This window comes from Salarias fasciatus, chromosome 6, assembly GCF_902148845.1.
Source record: "Salarias fasciatus chromosome 6, fSalaFa1.1, whole genome shotgun sequence".
Taxonomy (NCBI): Eukaryota; Metazoa; Chordata; class Actinopteri; order Blenniiformes; family Blenniidae; genus Salarias; species Salarias fasciatus.
This window is the reverse complement of record NC_043750.1, coordinates 28,816,912-28,829,313: the sequence shown is the minus strand read 5'-3', so window position 1 is coordinate 28,829,313 and position 12,402 is coordinate 28,816,912. Positions and strand designations below refer to the sequence as shown.

Genomic DNA, 12,402 nt, shown 5'->3' with positions numbered 1-12,402 from the left:
ACTTTTTTTTTTATTTATTTATTAAAAAGTTCCGTGCAGAATAATCAGAACAAAAATATAATTTGATGATTATAACCATCCTAATATATCTGAATAAGACATGGGTAAATGAGACCCGGGGACCACATGCAGAACCCACCCTCACCGTGTGAATCCTCAATTCAATTTCCAAGGCATGATTTAATTATTGGTTTTACAAAGAGGAAGGTAAATCTGCCCAGGTTTGGCATTATTCATTTTAATACAAACTAATAAGCTGTTAATAGATACTACAGGTAGATTTAATAAACTTAATTTATAGACATGGAGTTATTGTGTTAATACAGTTATCATTATCCTCATACATCCTGGTGTGTAGAAGTGTTTGGTCTCTATTCAGTCATGAAGATGAAGTTTCTGTTCATCTGGCAATGATCAAAGTTGCCCAGTCCTATATGGAACAAAAGCAACTGAGTATGTATAACATTGACAAAATGGTGAATTTAAAAAATGGGCTATTTTTTTTAAGTGAGTACTTAGGTGAGTCAATATATAAATTAAGTATTTATGAGACCATTACAACAATAATAAACTTTTTTATGTTTTTCTACAAAATTTAATTTTCTTTTGAAATGAAGCAGGAAACAGCCACTTTTTCTCATAATTTTTTAAATTATCTAGTAAATTAAGTAAAACAAAGCTTTCTTTGTAATGGGATAAATGAGTCAACTCGCATACCTAGAAGGGAAACATTGTAACAGTTATCTTGTTTATCCAGAAAAGGGAGAATACCTTCCTTTATAACAATGGTACATCTTTGTTTTTGTGTGCTTTATTGAGAATACTCTTGGGGGAATTCTTTCTCTGCAGTCAGCCACAGCGCAGCAGCACCATGGGAGCTGGTGAGGCTCAGAGAGCCTCAGCGCTATCCTCTAATGTCATTTAACTGGGGGAAGGCTTATTTGTTTCAAACCTATCAATTCATGACAAATAAAAGTAAATTTACTCCGACTCTTTCCTGTTCGACATGGTATGACTGATTATTGATGATGAAACCTCAAAGAGGAATCCTATGTGATAAACATGGGAAACAGATTGCAGTTGCGCAGCAGTACAGATTGGGGGCAGCACATCATCGACCACAAGGATAGAAAGTTCAAGAAGAAATGTCCATGCTGGATCCTGATTGGTTGGTGGTTTTAAAAAACCCCTGTCCTTCAGCCAATCAGCGTGGAGAAACACTGGCTACGTGCCTGCGTTGCTGGGTAGGTAAAACAAAAAACAGCGTTCGTGTCAGAGTTTGGAGCTTGGACACAACAGACGGTCAGTGATTTTAATGATGACTATTTAGACTTAGCAACGACGCACGAACGACATCGATAATTTCGTATGGAGATTTAGCAAAATCACGACTTGATGTCGAAGATACTTATCGAGCTAGCTGCCTGTACAGCTCGGTTTTATCATTTCACGTTAAAGCTTCGACATCAAATAAGTTAGCGCTGCGCAGTCTATCAGCTATTTATCTGTAAGAGTAATAATCTTTATCTGAGTAAAATTAATTGTTTCGAGGCTTCTGCTTGCTGGTTTCGACAGAGAACCTTCAGCTCCAACGTAATGTTACCCATTGTTTACCAACAGAGAGACTTTGAATGAGCAGGGGGAGGGGAGCCGCCGTGGGTTGTCCGGGCACGTCTCCGTCTCACCTGCTCTACATTCGCTTCTTATTGTTTTTGCAGGTCCCCGTTGAAATTCTGCTTTGTTGCAAAACCTCATTTTCTACACTGTAAAACCATGGCAGCTGACTGCGAGGCCTGGCTGAACGCAAACCCCGTTGGTAAGTGTGTGTATGTATGTGTGTGCGTTTAAATGCCCCTCAGCTGTGCTCTATGTGGGGCACTGGGGCTTTTTCATGCGGAAGCGGTTTACCGAAGCTTTTCCTGCACAGCCTGCAGCTCTGAACTTTGCACATTTTGTTTTTATGTGAACATCGTACATCTAACTGTTTGCTGCACGTACAATAAGGGCTATACAATACAGATGCATGTAGATAAATCAGACACCACTGAAAAGCGGATTACTTTTTTTATCCCTTATAAACACTTATGTTAAGTGTGTCAGCTTGGGTTATAAAAATAAAGGAAAATTCATGTATTATTATTGAAGATATTTTCATATACTTTTTTTTTTTATTTGATTTGGCTAAAACATGAGAACACCATCTGCGTATATTATCTCCTTGTATAAATGTAAATGATGTAACAGTCATTGTCTTGATTATATATTTCTGCTATTGTTGATGTTATTGCTTTCCATGCTCTTTCTATTCCTTTCTTTTGACACCCTTCTGTTTACTGTCCACTGGCTGCTGTAAAGTTGCACAACTCTCCATTGCAGGACCAAATTTATTAAAGCTGCGAAACTGTCATGTTCATGTGTGGGAGCTTACTGAGTTATTTCGAAAATTTACATTTTCATTGCACTAAATTGACAAATGAATGACTTTATTTTGAAAGCCAATTGATCTAAATAAATAAATGTTCAAAAAGCAAGTGAAACTTTTCTTACATAAACTGAAAATAATTTTCACAGATTCTTGTTGGTTTTTGTACATTTGAACTTTGTTTACATTTCACAAATCCACACCACTGAAGTACAGACCTTTTCATTTCATTGTAAAAATCTGAAGACAGACTTTTTTTCTCAAATTCTATAAAATGTTTTTTATAAATATTGCAGTTTCATTTTAGATACACTTGTTTGAACATGTAAATAAAAGGTTTATGATTTATGTTGCTTTTATGCTGTTACTATAATTGAAGAATAATTGCTCGCCTCTGCAAAACTTCCCATAATGTCTAAAATAAAGACAGTGGCTTGCATCTGATTTGACTTCATTTATTAACTGCCTGATTTAGAAGTGGACTCATACATAATTAGCCTTTCATCCAGCCCCATCAGTAATTCCAGCCTTTTTTTTTTTTTTAATTCTTAGTGTCTGTTGCCTGAACTCAGTTTTTCAGGCAGAGGTGGGCACTCCTCCTGGTCCTGGAGTTGCTGAGTCTTGCATGGTTTCTACAACACAACTGCTTCTGAATAGTCATGCAGATAGACATGCTGAAACAGGAGCAGAGCGTTAGTTTGAGGTTTAGAGCTGGACCGTGGTCCTTCAGGATCCGACGTGCTGCGCTCTGCTCTGCAGCTTGATGCCGTGTACAGCTGTGTTTTATGAAAAGTAACCAATGGTTTGTAGCTGTAATGTGAAAGCGTTTCACTCCTTGTATCCGACAGAGGCTCAGGACCTGAGTGACTCCTTTGTGTCGGGCGAGGAGGACAACGGAGGATCACTTCTCTCCAATAAAAATATCAACAATGAGATTAACGGAAACTGGCTTTCCTCGTCGAGCAACAGCATCCACGAGGCGCGGCTCAAGGCCAAGGCCAAGCGCAGGCTGAGGAAGAACTCCTCCCGGGACTCGGGCAGGGGAGACTCGCTCAGCGATAATGGGGATGCGGTTCGGGGAACCGCAGTGGCTCCCACAAGCCCGAAGAGCAAGCTGCTGGACAGAAAGTCTCGACTGGGGAAGGGAAGAGGCCTGCCAAAGAAAGGTACAGAAACACGTTGCTTTAACGAAGGATGTATGACACCATCGAGAGATCAAATAGGTTAGTTTACGTCATTTTCAAAGTTCCGTGTTTTGCTGATCCACAGGCAAGTTTAAGGATGATCACAGAACTCGAGGTGTTTCTCATCCCACCGCTTCAAAGAGAGGGTGCACCATAACTTTGTCTCCCACTGTGTCATCACCTGGTGGCTCGCCCTCCAGGAGCCATAAACCAATTAACCCACAAACAAATGGCTTGGTGACCTGGCCCGTCTGACTCCCATTAAATGGAGTCCTTTCTTTTCTTACCATCTGGCCAGTCAAGCCTTTGTGGAAATTTCCAGTCAGTCAACAGAAAGAGTGGCGCTGGATCACAGGATGGCTGTCTTTTAAATAGACAGCAGATTTCAAGGTGCTTTCATGAAGTTGGGAGTTTTTATTTGTGTTGTTTTGCTGTCTCTTTGTTGCTGTTTTCTGGAACACAGCTACTGAGAAACATGTTCTCGGGCGTGTGCGATCTTACTGAATGTGGCATCAGGCGAACTGCCGTGAGTGTTGCATAACGTCTTCCTGTGATTTGTGATCCTATTTATTTATCGAGCCGAACCTGGCTCCTCTGACCTGCTGACTTGTTTTTTTACCGCCGGCATTTGCACATTACAAATGTAATAGTAGTTCAGAATTGGAGGTGCAGGCCTCCTTGTTGCAGAACCGATGACATTAGAACACTGTGCCCACTTGTGTGCCCCTGCGGAGACCACTACGCTTCAGCACTGTTCGGCCGGCAGCACTGGAACACGGCTAGTTTGTGTTGGCACGCAGTCTGTCGGCGTTCCCTGTTGCATAACCGAACTGCCACTCCGACAAAGCCCTGTAATTTGAGCTCTGTGCTTTTTGCGCATTAAAACTTGATGCACTGCAGTTTTAAGAGACAGTCGCAGAGGGTGTGCAGAATCTCTGCTGGAGGCGGCTTAGAGAACACAATGTTTCAGTGCTGGAGTGGGATGGGTTCTCACAGCCAATGTGGGCCGAGCTAAATATAGGGACATGTCATATGCTACATACTGGGTGGGACTAGTGGAGATTTTAAAGCACGTCTCAAAAAGCTGCTTTGGTACTGGGCCTCTTAAACTGTCTGCAATCTGCCGGCGCTGACATGACGCCCCGCGGATGTTTGTTGTCTGTGCCCGCGCACTATCTGTCGTCTGATCAGCATATTAGCAGCAGCCTCAGAGCTGTGTGTGCACAAGGGATCGATGTGAAGTGTAGAAATCATGTGAACTGCATAAGCAGCTCGATTGTTTACACATACACAACGTCCCACTGTAGACGGATTATGTAATACAGCATGTTGGTCACTGGGATGTAAAAAAAGTCTGTGAGGGAATTTATATGGATTACACCAGATAATGGTTCATTTAATAAGTGGAATAAAACAACACAAGCTGTTGTCACAGCACAAACCCTTCTGTGTGATGAACTGCTGTAAGTCATGTACATGGGAGTTGTAGTTCTTGTTCTTCTGGATATGGGGGTGGGGATGAACAAAATGTAAAATCTTTCATTCAAAGCAGTGTTCATACTTCACAGGTCAAAAATGTCATATTTGCTTGGGTATTTTTATCATAAGATCAAAAATGTAAACAAGCCTTTTGCTAGACAGATTTTCTCCAGCAACTCCCACAGCGATGCTGCGTACTGCCCTGAACGCAAATGTATTGCTTGTTTGATTGATATGGATGGATTTTTTCCAGCTCAGGACTCGCAGGCAGCCTATAAAATGTACAGAGGAAACAAAGCAGTGGCAGGAATTCCTCCATTATTGCATTTGATTCAGGATGATCTGCGAAGAGTTGGAGCTAATGGGGACAGTCATTTCCTGAGTTTGGTTTGCTCATAACTGTATTCACATAACAATTGAGCTGCGCCACAATTCAGTTCTCAGTGTACCGAGCCCTACTTTTCAAACTAGGATGATCAAACCTCTTCTGAAACCCTTTTCACCTCCTGCACTGGACGTTGTTTTCATAAAGTCATAGAGCTGTCAGATTTTCTGTTTCCTCATCAATCACCTGCTGCTTCTCTCACACTGTTACGGTGCTTTGTTGTTATTTTTCCATGTAAGACTTGAGAAGACCACTGTTATTGTGTTGTTATATTTCGATTTTCTATTTATAGAAGACTTTATTTCTTTCCTTATTTAATACAACATATTTAATTCAATAGAGATCAGAATACGACGAATGAACGACAGTATTGCTGCAGTCGGACCCGTGAACACTCAACAAGTGTCGCTGCACGATTCAAAGTTAACTTCATTACATTTTGTGATTTCTTATTTCATCATGAAAGCTGCCTGACTTGATGGTTGAACCCTCAGTGTTCATAATATTTAATCTGAAATTTTGTAAAAGTATTAAATCAGCCCTGTGATGTTTCTCCGTTCTAGATAAGTTCCTGATTTATTTCTGTCACTGCTTCGAAAAGTCATTTTTGATTTTAAAAGCAGTGTTACTTCATAATAGTTAATCTATGAACTTTGGAACTTTAAACAGAGGTCTAAGCTGTGTACGCTCCCATTTCTAAGTCATTTGAAACAGATACTCCTCTCGACCTTGTTTTCCATATTCTTGCAACATGAGCGACTGTCATGCTGTCAGATAACATGTCTGACACGATCTCTGACCTTTGTCTTCAGGCGGGGCCGGAGGGAAAGGCGTGTGGGGCAGATCTGGTGAAGTTTACGGACCAGAGGAAGTCGACGAGAAGGACCCAAACTACGATGAAGCTCAGGTAATCGCAGCAGTGTTTCCAGGATCGCGTATGAAATCTTCCACAAGCCCAGCTCGGCAGTATGAGCATGTACTCTCACTTCTTGTGTCCCCTGAAAAGAAAACGTGTGATGTGATTGTTTCCACAGGAAAACTGTGTGTATGAGACCGTGGCCCCGCCACTGGAAGAGAAGGACTTTGAGAAGACGGTCAGCCCAATAGTGCAGGAATACTTTGAACATGGAGACACAAATGAAGTAGCTGTAAGTGCTGCAGAGTGTAATAAATGGCACAAAGTATGCACATTAACCACATCAGACACTGAGCTTGCACTGAAGAGTTTTTCACAAATGCCACGCTGCCTCTGCAGGAGCTGCTTGCAGAACTGAACCTGGGGCCCATGCGGAGCGAGGTGCCCTCGCTGGCGGTGTCGCTGGCCCTGGAGGCCAAAGCCAGCCACAGGGAGCTGACCTCCAGGCTGCTGGCTGACCTGTGCGGGTCCGTCCTGTCCCGCAGCGACATGGAAAGCTCCTTCGACAAGCTGCTGAGAGAGCTGCCGGACCTGGTCCTGGACACCCCCGGAGCCCCCCAGGTGAGAATCACGCTCACATTTCCTCTAAAACAAGTGAAAGATGTCCTATCTGACCCCAAAACATACAAAAACAGGAGCGGAACCCTAACACTATTGAGCAGGAATAACATCAAAGTGGTAAAAGTAAAAACTGCTGAATGCATCAAGTCTTTAAAATTCAGACTAATAAAGTAAGACTATGCTTCTTATTTGTATTGGAGAAGGTTTTTACTTTTTGTAACTGTCGCATAACAGATCATGCACGAAGCCTTTCAGATTTGTCAGCTGATAGCTGGGATTCTGTGTGAAGAGTTGAAAGCTGGGGGGACGGCGCCGGGGTTTGCTGAGCTGGTCTGTGACACACACAGCCAGTGTGTACATTTGAGCTGTCCCTCCTTTTCAGCCTGCACAGACATGAGATCTCTGCCTATTGTCTGTCTGCACCCGTAAAATGCAAGCTCAGCAAAGGACGCTCAAAGGGTTGCTGGTCGTCCTTCCCCCCTCGCCCCTCCTTCCACCGTCTCTCTTGGTCTCGCTGGCCTCTCTCTCAGTTTTCAGAGGGTTTAATGGGACATTGTGATCGTGCCCTGCCCCCACGTCCCTCCCTCTGCTCTCTCACTCCCTCGATCTCAGTTTCACACACACGCGCACACACACACACACACACTCCTTTTCTCCGTGTATGCCTGCCAGTCTAGCCACAGTGACGGGGTCAGTTGAGATGGAGCTGCCTCTGCTCTGTACAGGAACAATGAGCGCAGGCTTTGTGGAGGCCAGAAGAGCAGAGCCAGCTCTTTCGTTTCCCTAAATCGTGCTACTGTAAACAACCGCACACACGTGCCTCTGGGGCCGCCGTCAGTCCTCTGTTCTCTCCGTGTTTTTGTGGGGCCTCCGAACCGAAACGGTTGTTGATAATTGACCAGACTTTTACAGCACATAATAAACACTCTGCTCTCTGCGTCCACTCGTATCCACCAGTGAGCTCTCTCCTCAAGCTAAATAACAACCCGATGAACTGGATGCGTTTGGCCCAACGTGCTGCTGTGTAATGTGTTTGGCCTTGTTTACATGTGTCTCTTTTGTCTTCTCCTTCCAGTTGGTCGGCCAGTTCATTGCACGAGCTGTTAGCGACCAAATATTATCTAAGAGCTACATCGAGAGCTACAAAGGCCGAGTGGGCTGTCAGTACACGAGGTACGTCATGACTGTGATTTCAGTGGATACAAGCAGCAAGAAAGTGTTACGTTATCTTGGAAATGAAAAGTTAAGAACATAAACAATCAATATCCAACCGTATAGTTGATTGCAATGTGGAATTACAAATATTCAGAAGCAACACTGAGCCCAGTCTTTAGGCCAGTAATAAACAACAACAGAAAAGGATATATTCAAATTTGGTTGTGCATTTTTAACTCATGAACTTTAATCACACCACAACCATTAATCAGTCAGATCTCAAACCTGTAGGAAATACATTTATGATAGATAGATAAATAATGGCTCCTAACTTTCTTTTTTTTTTTGTACGCAAACATTCAACTCATTAGTTTATGTGCAGAGACGACTGCACATTTATTTTGTTCCTTGTTTTTAACATGTGCTGCAGAAATGACTAACGCCGTGAGGAAACGGCCAACAGTTACTGTGGAAACCAGTAGCTCAGCAACACCTCCACCATTTTTTTTTTTTTTTTTTTTTAAATAATAAATGTTACTGTTTGTGAGATGTCACGCGAGCCGCCACACACAGCTCACACTGCAAAAATCCCTCTGCACAACAAACCGATGAGTGAAGTTGTCGTCAACTCACCTGTTTTTTTGGACTGTGTCAGCTCTGTGTTGTGCCTGTGTTAAAGGAGGAGAGAGCTCAGGCTGATCAGATGGAGACATTTTCCAGTTGCCATATAATTAACCCGCAGTGCCTTCGCTATCTAACAGTCAGCCGTGACCAGCACATTTGGCACCAATGTTCTAAATTTGATCTAACTTGAAAAATAAGAACCGTTTCTCGGGTGGCCATAATCTACAAACAAGGTTGTGTGTTGCGTCCTCAGGGCGGCGCTGGACCGGGCGGCCGTGCTGCTGAAGATGACCATGGGCGGACTCCGCATTGACAACCAGTGGGGGGCAGGCGGGGGGCAGAGGCCCGTCATGCAACTTGTTAAAGAGGTAAATTATGAAACAGATATACAGATACTGCAGCGCGTACTTGTACTAGCAAAAGATCTTGACGCTGCATGCTAAACCTGATTAAGTATGACTGATACACTCGGTACAGCTGGTATTGGTGCATAATGAGATATCAGTATATTATGTCTGTGATTTGTTTTGATTCCCATATCTGCTTTTAGGGATTGAAGTTATTTTGATTCATAAAGATTGAACTGAATAAGAACACAGTGTGCACTATAAAAGTTTTATGGCTAGTCCTCTTATCAGGTTGGTGATATCAACAGGACTCTGCAGCCATTTTTTTTTTTTTTTTTTTAATCCTGTGTCTATGTCTGCTCTTTTAGCAAAAGGGTTGGTAATCTGCATGTTTCTCTCTCCCGTCAGATGAACCTGTTGTTGAAGGAGTACATCCTGTCTGGAGACATCAAAGAAGCTGAAAGATGTCTGAGAGATCTGGAAGTTCCCCATTTCCACCACGAGTTTGTCTACGAGGTAAATGCTTCAGGGCGGAAATTCCATGTCACTGTTGACAGGGGGAGAAATTCTCCTGAGCAGTCACTATGAAGTTCAGAACCAGTCCTTTAGTTTAGAAATGTATCATCTAGTTGGTAGTAATCGCACAAATGCTTTCACTTTTGGTATTCATACATAGTCTAAAATTAGTTTTTGTAAAATTCTGAATTTGGAGGGCGTTCTCCAAAGCCAGAGGGGCCAGACCTCTTTCTTGCCTCCGGTGTTTCAGTCTGGAGGTGCAGCAGAGACAAAACAAAGACACACTGTTTTCCACAGATGTGTCTAAATGATTTACACAGTGGTAGATGTGATAATTGTGCTTCCTGTGGAGTGTAAACTGTCTGCAGTCCTCAATTCTACTCACCAAACCACTCCTTCGTAATGTGTATATCTGCTCTTTGTGAGCACCGGAGAGCATTTTGAGTCCTTAAACTTGGTTTCTGTTCCTTTTTGTCAGGCGATCGTGATGGTGTTGGAGTCCAAAGGTGACAAAACGTTCAAAATGGTTCTACAGCTCCTCAAGGCGCTGTCAGCCTCCTCCAGCATCACTGTGGACCAAATGAGAAGGGTATGCTGCCACCTGGTGTCCAAGCTCTGCATTGCATTTAATTCTGCTGTGTGTTTGTCTCCTAAAGTTTGGGTTGAAAACAATGCTGATTTCTCCTTTTCCTCCAGGGCTATGAAAGAGTTTATATGGACATTGCTGAAATTAATATCGATGTGCCCCGTGCTTACTTCATCCTGGAGCAATTTGTTGACCAAAGCTTCAATACGGGAGTCATTGATGTAAAGATAAGAGATCTCTGCCCCTGTCGGTGGGTGTTATTTTATTTAATTTTTTTTAACACTATACTCTCTGCATACATTTTTTTTTTTTTTTCAAAATTTGTGGATCATGTTGTTTAATTCTCTCCTCAGGGGCCGGAAGAGGTTTGTCAGCGAGGGAGACGGTGGCGTCGTCAAACTTGAAAGCTACTGAGGCGACCTTTTTATGTGCCAGACTTCTTAAAAACAAGAGGACAAAGCTACTTTTTCTACCTGCATATTTTTCAAAAAAAATAGCCGGGTACAAGTTTCCTCCTTTGTAACGGTCAGAAGAATGTACATTTCTGAAACTGGGGTGAGGTATAAAGAAAAAAATACAGCACTTTTGATTGAAACTGAAGTAATTCACTTTTCACCAAGCTGTTCAAATATAAACATTTACATAAGCTAGCCCGTGAAGTGCCACACCTCTCAGTGTCAGTCATTCCACGTTGTTTTGTACAGTATTTTCTTGATTTCACTGCCACTCCTTTTGTGTTTTCTAGAAAGCAGTGTTTGTACAGAAATGACTGGTTTGTGTCAAGAGCTTTATAAAAGAGTATAAAAAAATAAAAAGGGAGCATGTTGTTCATTGCAAAACCACTTTTCCCGGCTGTGTTGTTTCTGCTTTAAAACACTACAATGAAATTCAAATGTGACATGCCAGTCCTTGTTTATTTTAACATTTGGAGATTTCAGGTCAGCAAAGAGAAACCAGAGACCCCAATATTTCCATTGATCAATGTTTGCTATCTACACCTGCAGCTTAGCTCTACCCGCATGTGTTTCTCCACCTCACCTTCACTCAGGGAAGCTGCTAACACACAACGTGTAGACTGACGCTACATCAGATCCAACCATGTCACAGAGTTAGGAAGCTCACAGGTTAAATAATGACATGCTAAGACATCACATTCCAGTCCAAATTCATGTCCTTAGAAGTCATTTTTCACTTGGGGTTTGACAGCGTGGCGCTCATTCCATCCATCAGTAGGAAAATTCTGTCTCTGTTGTTCCGAATCCTCTGGATGGGTATCTACTGCGCTTCATCCTTTAGTGCCAGTTCTTGCTGTTTGACGGCCTCTTGGGCCTCCATCTGCATCTTCTCCAGTTTCTCAAGGGTGACCGACTTGAGTGGGAGCAGCTTTGGCTTACACAGGACCATGGTGGGGACATCTTCCATGGAAAGCTGCCCTGTGGATGTAGGCAAAGAAAGAAACACGACATTTCTGCATTAAAAATTGGCCTAAAAAGATACACGAAGAATTGAAGTTGATTGAGGAATCTTGAGGAATTTAAACGTTGCAACCTATTTTTTTCCTTTCTATTTTGAATATGTATAAACACAAGTGTCTTCATTGAAACAATATCCGTGGTTTGAATCTATGAAGGAAGTAGAGAGAAAGCAACAAGCAGCATATGTTCCATTTTTCGATTTATACAAACTGCTCTGCATTTAAAGCTCTATAAACAATTTATGAGCGTTGATGTATAAACAATAAGTAATGTGGTACAAACCTTGTTTGGGCAGAACTTCTCTGAATACTGTCTTCAGTTCCGGCATATTGTGTCTTCTGAGTGCAGATCTGCAATAAGTATTAACTTTTAACATAGATTCACACAAATCAAAGCAGCAACTATTCCGTCATAATCATCTGCTGCAAGTAAACCTCTGAGATGTCGATCACAGGCATGTCAGATTAAGAAATGTTCGCTGTTTGGGCATTAGCCTAGCGCACAGACTCGACGAGCAAAGCAGGCCAAGAAAAAAACAGCTTTTTGACAAACTACCGGCGGAATATCGTAACTGTAACACTATAAACATTTCCTCGAATCACACATATCGAACACATTCCAAAGAATGTGATTGAGAGCAAGTCTCACCTGCAGCTCCGGATAAAGATTACTGTTGTCAAGCCAACGAGTCTGCCCGGATCACGTGATCTTCTTCTGTCTCCCTGTCTGTGAGACACAGCGCTTCACTGACA

The 12,402-nt window shown here is 42.5% G+C and overlaps 2 protein-coding genes across 2 annotated transcripts; one reads left to right on the top strand and one right to left on the bottom strand.

Annotated features, from left to right (window-relative positions):
• Nucleotides 1-1,240: 1,240 nt before the first annotated feature.
• On the top strand, nt 1,241-10,975 carry pdcd4b (programmed cell death 4b). The gene is made up of 12 exons (XM_030094229.1): nt 1,241-1,302; nt 1,719-1,816; nt 3,271-3,588; nt 6,283-6,377; nt 6,505-6,618; nt 6,726-6,947; nt 8,023-8,120; nt 8,980-9,094; nt 9,482-9,589; nt 10,068-10,178; nt 10,286-10,425; nt 10,529-10,975. The coding sequence occupies exons 2-12, from the start codon at nt 1,774-1,776 to the stop codon at nt 10,587-10,589; spliced, it is 1,425 nt and encodes a 474-aa protein (XP_029950089.1). The 5' UTR covers nt 1,241-1,302; nt 1,719-1,773; the 3' UTR covers nt 10,590-10,975.
• bbip1 (BBSome interacting protein 1) lies at nt 10,663-12,402 on the bottom strand. The gene is made up of 3 exons (XM_030094230.1): nt 12,299-12,402; nt 11,933-12,000; nt 10,663-11,608 (listed from the first exon to the last, which is right to left on the bottom strand). Exons 2-3 carry the CDS (start codon nt 11,976-11,978, stop codon nt 11,451-11,453), a joined length of 204 nt encoding a protein of 67 aa, XP_029950090.1. The 5' UTR covers nt 11,979-12,000; nt 12,299-12,402; the 3' UTR covers nt 10,663-11,450.

Bases quoted from the DNA above. Each gene is read 5' to 3' on its own strand.
- bbip1 (XM_030094230.1), bottom strand. From the start codon at position 11,978: ATGCCGGAACTGAAGACAGTATTCAGAGAAGTTCTGCCCAAACAAG. The intron at 11,609-11,932 runs GTTTGTACCACA...CTACATCCACAG, and splicing joins AGAAGTTCTGCCCAAACAAG to GGCAGCTTTCCATGGAAGAT.
- pdcd4b (XM_030094229.1), top strand. From the start codon at position 1,774: ATGGCAGCTGACTGCGAGGCCTGGCTGAACGCAAACCCCGTTG. The intron at 6,619-6,725 runs GTAAGTGCTGCA...CTGCCTCTGCAG, and splicing joins GAGACACAAATGAAGTAGCT to GAGCTGCTTGCAGAACTGAA. The intron at 10,179-10,285 runs GTATGCTGCCAC...CTTTTCCTCCAG, and splicing joins CTGTGGACCAAATGAGAAGG to GGCTATGAAAGAGTTTATAT.